Source organism: Athene noctua, chromosome 7 (assembly GCF_965140245.1).
Source record: "Athene noctua chromosome 7, bAthNoc1.hap1.1, whole genome shotgun sequence".
NCBI classification, from domain to species: domain Eukaryota; kingdom Metazoa; phylum Chordata; class Aves; order Strigiformes; family Strigidae; genus Athene; species Athene noctua.
In genome coordinates this window covers 45,138,972-45,145,956 of record NC_134043.1, presented here as the reverse complement: position 1 = coordinate 45,145,956, position 6,985 = coordinate 45,138,972, and the positions used below count along the sequence as shown (strand labels likewise).

The 6,985-nt window shown below is 44.5% G+C and overlaps 1 protein-coding gene across 1 annotated transcript; it reads right to left on the bottom strand.

Annotated features, from left to right (window-relative positions):
• Window positions 1–240: 240 nt before the first annotated feature.
• LOC141962666 (peptidyl-prolyl cis-trans isomerase-like 3) lies at window positions 241–5,201 on the bottom strand. The gene is made up of 6 exons (XM_074911026.1): window positions 5,100–5,201; window positions 4,363–4,437; window positions 3,490–3,583; window positions 2,772–2,839; window positions 2,200–2,318; window positions 241–565 (listed from the first exon to the last, which is right to left on the bottom strand). Exons 1-6 carry the CDS (start codon window positions 5,199–5,201, stop codon window positions 439–441), a joined length of 585 nt encoding a protein of 194 aa, XP_074767127.1. The 3' UTR covers window positions 241–438.
• Between the last annotated feature and the right edge of the window lie 1,784 nt (window positions 5,202–6,985).

Sequence of the window (6,985 nt, the reverse complement as noted above, 5' to 3'; positions counted from 1 at the left end):
CACTGCACATCTTAGTCAGTTTTCTAAAAACCAGTAAAGTTAGAATTTACACGAGAAAGTTTCAGAAAACCGGGAGTATGAAATCGTAGAAAAGGACATTGTTTCAACATAGTATCGCTAAGAAAGATAAGGCAGAAAACAAAAGATTGGGGGCGGAAAAAATGTATTTTTAAAAGTCTTGTTTTACAAGTATTAAAAGCAATGTTTAAAAATCAAAATACTAGAAGATACTCTGGAAAAACTGACTCCTAAAGCACAAGACTTTTCTGTGACAACTCCCAAACAATGTCACAACTCCTGAAAATCCTGCATTCAAAGGATTCAAAAGGAACAAAGGTACGATCCAGCTCAAGTAACCCTCTTTAATGGCACTTCAAACTCCATAATCCAGCAGTCCATCTGACCAGTCTCTAAAGAATGCGTCGAGGCACTCTGTGGCTACAGAGCAAAAGGGTTGGCATGAACCGACACATCTTTAATGCGAACCTCATTGAGAGGTCGGTAGGTTTTCTCATTCACAGGCAGCTTCTCCAGCTCATCCAGGGTCTCCAAGCCATCAATAACTCTGGAAGAAAAGCAGAAATGCTGGGAATCTCCTAATAATGATTTAGATTTCACAGCTGAGATATCTCAAAGCAGTTTACAGTGAAGTATCACAGGGCAAAGACTTTGCAAGCAAATGGTACAAGTAAGACTGCCAAAACATTATATATGGCATATATTTTGAAAGGAAATATTAAGCACCCGTGACAGATTCTGCTGAAAAGCACAAACAATTCCCACTGACCTGACAGTATCATAGTTTACACCAGCCGTAGCTGTATAAAGACCCTGGCTGCACTTCCTGGCAGGCAGGACCGACCAATCATACCGTAGGTTTCAGTAGCAGCAAGCTGCTCTCCATACCAAAACTTCACTGTGAATGACGGAAATCCGCTGGCCGGAAAATCCATTTCCAAATGTGAAACTATCATTTCTAACCTTCTGACTCAAAGACAAGATTGGACCGAATCATAAATAACTGTGTAAATCTAGTGGTACAAACATGCTTAAGCTTTCGGATCTCCTGTCAGGCTGAAGAAGTGGCAAGAGAGATTGTTGTAATAAACCTCTTATTTTTTTTGTTTAAGTAACTAGCCCTGGTAAACCTTGATAGTTTATTTCCCAGTAACGGACTTGGCAGAAAACACCTTGTGCTGTTCACAGTTCAGTTCAGTCACATTCATCAACGCTTTGAATCTAGGACGCCGGGACTGCAGGCCAGCAGGGGCTGCATGTGCTGTCCTGCTGATTCTGCAACTGCAGCTGGAGTATCTTAAAACTGCCACAGAAAACCTGGCAAAGTTCCCCTGTCAGAGCCTCTACTCTTTTCTAACAAGTCTAAAACACCTACTGTCAATCACACTTCTAAACAACTCAGAAATGAAGGGAACACCTGTATTTAGATGCCTATAAACAATACATTTGATAGAAAATTGTATTTTCACAGTTCAATAGTTTCCTTTGAATATTTTACTCCATTTAATAAAGGCAACTTTTTCTCAGCAGATTCACTTGTACAGTAGAGACTTTTTAACAAGCAAAAGAAAAGACTACCATGATTTTGAGATAGAAAAAGCAGAATCTGAAAGACTCAAAAATCGAACATTTGCTTTAAGGATCCATTATCAGTAGTGTCTATTAAGAATGTTTTAAATAATGATGCATCTTAAACAAGCTCTGTGGTTTTTATCTGACCAACAGACAGTTCCACCTAAACAGAAGTACAATCATCAGTACCACACCCATTGCCAGATTCAGTCCCAGATCAGATTCTTGTTTCTCAGTAAACCCTACAACCATGTATCCAGTTGTTCTGGAGTTTGCTGAAAATCAGGCTGCAGCCCTTTGGCCATGGATGAAAAGGCAAGCTGGAATAACTGAGGGGGGGGGGGGGGGGGGTGTGTATAGGCAGAGAAGAAAAAGAATGGTCCATTATTGAGGTAATTTTTAATATCCTTATTCCCTGCAGTGAAGAAGGGAGTGGCATTTTCGAGCAACTAATTCTGGTGACAGTGCAAGAGCATACATTTACATATATACAGCCAATATTTTAAACAGGTTTAGAACCAGAAGCTTCTAAATTTGCATTGCATGTGCCCTGAAATATTCAGATCCTCCACACGCTATGGTACGGTGGCTTGCAGTCGGATCACTTACTTTCCAAACACAGTGTACTTCATGTCTAGGTGCGGTTGCTTGCCGTAAGTGATGAAGAACTGTGATCCATTGGTATTTGGGCCATTGTTTGCCATTGAAACTACCCCACGGACACTGTGCTGAAAGAAGGGAAAAACCTCAACATGGATACACATGTGTAGAAGCAGGGCTTTAGCCTGCATGAAGTGCTCTGTGACCTAGTACTCTGCTTCAATACCATTATCAGGAAAAAAATCTCGACTGCAAATATATTCCAACACAGTCCATAATTAGCTCCTCAAAATTGCCCTTACAATGAAAAATTACTTCTTTCCCTTCAGAACATGAAAAGCACTTACAAATTCTTTCTACTTCTGTTCTTGGTGACGAAAACCCTCAAACTTAACTTGCCAAGTACAGAAATGCCTGTTCCCCTTCTAACAAGAAGCTTTCTATCCCTTTATTGCAGGATTAGACTTTGCTTCACAGTTAATAGAAAGGTATTTAATACAGTACAACACAATGCTGAGTGTTCTCCAATCCGTAAGGAAAATCCGTATGAAAATAACCGCATATTGCGAGCACAGAAATACCTTCAGGTATTCGCTGAATTCGTCTTCAAACTTCTTGCCCCAGATGCTGTTACCTCCTTTCCCAGTGCCTGACAAAGAAGCACCACAATACACTACTGGATTTTCAGACTGAAAATTCTAGAAATAATGTACTGTTATAACATTTTACAACAAAGACCACAGATAGCCTGTAATTCATTTGAGGCAGGGATCAGGTGCTCGTGTCTTGTTACTCAGCAGAGACATAACTCTAAATAAGGGACATCTATTAAGTAGCAGAACAAGGCACTGACATATCCTCAAATTAAATTCAGTATGAGTACAAACCCGAAGTTGAATCGGATTTTCCCCCAAACAGTTGACGCTGTCTGGGACATTTCCCCCAAATGCTTTAAAGGCAGTGTAGCCTTTCAGGCAGAAATCAGAGAAACCACAATAGCAACTGCTACCCGTTCCACCTCTGGTGAGCCAGCAGAACCATCATATTTAGTGGAAACAGCTGGAAAAGTCTGTAGAATGCTTTACTACTGCATGTTTATTTAGAACTAGGGTAATGGCTGCTCCTCTGTAAACTCATCACAGAAAGCTAATCTCCCCATAAAACCCTCTGTCAACAAAACAATAATTCTTATATTTTACTTTTACTTTGTTTACATTTTGGTTTTAAACTTTCATACTTATCATTTCCTTTTATTTATATTTTATTTTCCTATAGAGAGACCCGAACAGAAGAATTTACCTAATGGATCTCCTGTCTGAACCATGAAGCCCTTTATATTCCGGTGAAATATGCATCCATTGTAGTAGTTACTAGCACAAAGAGCCAGGAAATTCTAAGGAAGTGAAACAAACCACATTAACAAACAATTCAGAAGCAAATATCCTCTCACTAAAATGACAGCACTGGCAAGACCAAGTCTAACCCTTTTGCCTCTGCTTTGCGTGGTGACCACCTGAATTCCAATTGCCACAGAACAGTCATAAGCAAATTATAGTTAATGTGCCCCTTTGACAGTGTCACAAAGGATTTTAAATAAAGCTTACAGCACAAGGCTGTCTGACTTGAGGAACAAACAAGAAGCCTAAGACATGCTCAGAAGCATCACTCTCATTCAACATTTTGTAAATGTCAATTTTGTAATCAACAACTTGATGCCTCAGTTTTATTAGTTAAAAGGTCAATTATTTGAATTTAAGCTTAAGTTTATTGCAGAAAGGAAAACCTGGGGCCTCTGACAAACTGGGAGTGATTGTCACTCTCTTAAAACCAAATCTCTGCAAGTGTGAGCAAACCCAGGGAAATTGGGGAATCCCAGGCCATGGGCCGTATTTCCCCATAAGGGCAAAGGGCACTTTGGGAGATGCTGGAACTTGAAGAGAAGTGGCCCTTGGCTAAACTTCATCTGGTGAGAAACGGGCAGCAAAGCTCTAGGCAGTATGACACAGTGCACGATTTCCACAAGTGGCATAGGCACTGTACCGGCTTAAAATATTAGTATTCTGTTACGTGAAAAGATGAATTGCAAAAGCCACTTCACCTCCTCTACAGTCTTCACTATTTCTACTGCTTTGTTCTGACACTAGGCAATCCCGCTTCTGTTACTTGACTTACTTCGCAAGTCTTTGGTGTCCGCTCACAGAACAGTTCAATTTTAATATCGCCTACGTCAGTATGCAGCGTGACAGCCTGGGCAAGAGGCAGAAAATAATAATGAAATCAGCAACGAAATACTAACAGACTCAGTTTTATGTCCTAGCACCACCAAGAACATACGCAAACGTTACATGCATATAAACACTGTTCCGCTATTTGGCCACAGGCAAGGCTACTGTCAGAAACCTTCCTCTTCCTCGTTTCCAGTGAAATGACCAGAAAGCACTTGGTCTCATTTAGTTTCAGGACACATCAAGTCCAGCACAGGAATGCAGCAGCTCTGTTTCACGCGGTTACACTCCAGAGATACATTAATCATTTGCAAACTGCACCTGCACAGTCACTGCATTGCAAAGTTGACGAATCGAGGTTTTCTCCATTTCAGGTGATAGTGTGGCACACACACCTCACTGCTTTACAGTCAGAGGAACAACTGATGTGTGTTAGTTGCCAGAAGCCTTTTGAGTGATAAGGCTAGTTCTGAATGGCACCACATAAAATCTGCCTTCACAAACAAGCAAATCTACACAATGACACACTTTTCTTAAGAATTTATAAATAACCTTCACAAAATTTAAAATGGCAGCTACCCATCCACCTAAGCAAATATATCTCTATAGGCCAAATATATCACAGTACTCCTATGGAAAGTGCTAAACTATGCAAAAAAAAAAAAAGATACTGTGGGTTTATACTCGGGAGAAGCGTACAAGAAAAATCAGCATCATGCCGATACTGGCATACTTTCCCAGAAGTATACGAGTAAAGAAGTGAAGATAGTAGTCTACAATGTCCATGAAGATGCTCTAAGAGGTGTATGGACAGTTTAAGACACACGGTCTTACCTTCGTTTCCTGATTTGCAAAAACTGTAAATGCCTGCAAGTGTAGGTTACATACACTCAAGCAGGACTGTGTGTTTGCGACCTGAACAATGCTTCCATGGTAAAAGAAACCAAACTGGATTACCAAATATTGGCCAAAGTAGGATTAAAATTTAGGCTCTGAGAACTGAAGGTCTAATTATATTTTAGACCAATGTAACCTGTCCTATTTTCCTTTCTACAATATCTCGTTAGAAGTCTGAAATGAAAACCTAAACTTTTCATTACCAGTTCTTCACAGCAGAATAAAATGCGTATTCCTTTGAGATGCAGAGCAGATATTCAGTTTCCACTAGATGACCATTTCAGGAAGAATTAAAATATATAGAAAGGGCTATTGTTCTCACCATGTCTGCTTATTCAAAAGCTGAGGTAGATCGTCTACAGCAATTTTCTGCAAAGAAAACATATGAACATATGAAACCCGTTGGGCTTTTTCCTAACAGTCCACAGTTCTTTTTGATTCTGAAATATCTGTGTGGTCCTATGCCTTTAAAGCACACAGTTTTACAGTGCCATTCAAGCGACTCTGTGGATAAACATTTTATTGCAATTTACTTGTAACTATGCAGCATGTAAAGAACTAGAAAGGAGCAGAACAAAATAACGTAGAAAGAGGGGTGGGGGCAAAAAACCCTTTCCTAGGATGAAGGTCTATACGAAGCAATCTCAGCTTTTCCAAAGAGTATTTTTTTATAAATGACCGAAATTAACAGAGAAAAGCCACATGCCAGTTCCTAAAGGGAGGTGTGATTCGGAGCCACCTTCTGACAGCTGCCAGTATCTGCAACAGACAGCTACCTGCGTTCGAGCACCGGATCAGACTGCCTTTATCGTAGTAGTAGTTTCAAATAACAGCCTTTGGAAGGATGACGATAAACCGCAGTTCTGTGGAAATCAAGAGCTTTAGAGGCCACTCTGTTCGGCGTGTGCTGCCCTCCCTGGGCAGCCCCCAGGTTCGGCGAGGCCTCAGGCAGGCGCCGGCGGACCCGCCCGCCGCGGCCCGGCCCCTCACCCCGGCTACTGCCTGCCAGGGTGGCGGGCCGCCAGGACGAGCACCGGGCCGCCAGGACGAGCACCGGGCCGCCAGGACGAGCACCGGGCCGACAGGACGAGCACCGGGCCGCCAGGACGAGCACCGCGGCGCTGTGCACCCGCCGGTTAAGCCTCCCAAGGGACGAGCGCGCTCCCCGCAACCCAGCGGCCCTCGGCTCCCACCTGACCAGCGATGGCTCGGAGCTACCGCTCCTTTCCTGCCGATGCGAGGTACTTGCTCCGACGGCCTACGCGCACGGCACGCCGGCTCCGCTCGCTCGCCCCGCTGCTGCAGGGCGCGGCCCGGCTCCTCCACCGGCGAGCGACCCACCCAGGACGCCCGCCATCCCCGCGGCCGCCAGCTCGGCCTTCCCGCGCCGCCCCGGCGCCCTCCCCCTCGCCTGGCCCCACGGAGGCCTCGCACAAACCTGCCGAGGCTGGACGCGGGCCCGGCGCCGGCCGCCGGGAAACGGCTCTCCGGCTCCCCTCGGGCGGGCAGGAAGGGGCCGGGCTGCCCACGCCGCGGCTCAGAGCCGGCCCGGCCCGGCGCGGCGAAGAGGCCGCGGCCGCCCCCCTAGCGCGGCGGAAGCGGCGGGGCCGGGCCGAGCGCAGGTTCCGCTCTGCAGCTCCGGCTGCGATCCGGCGTGAGGTAAGCGTGGGGTC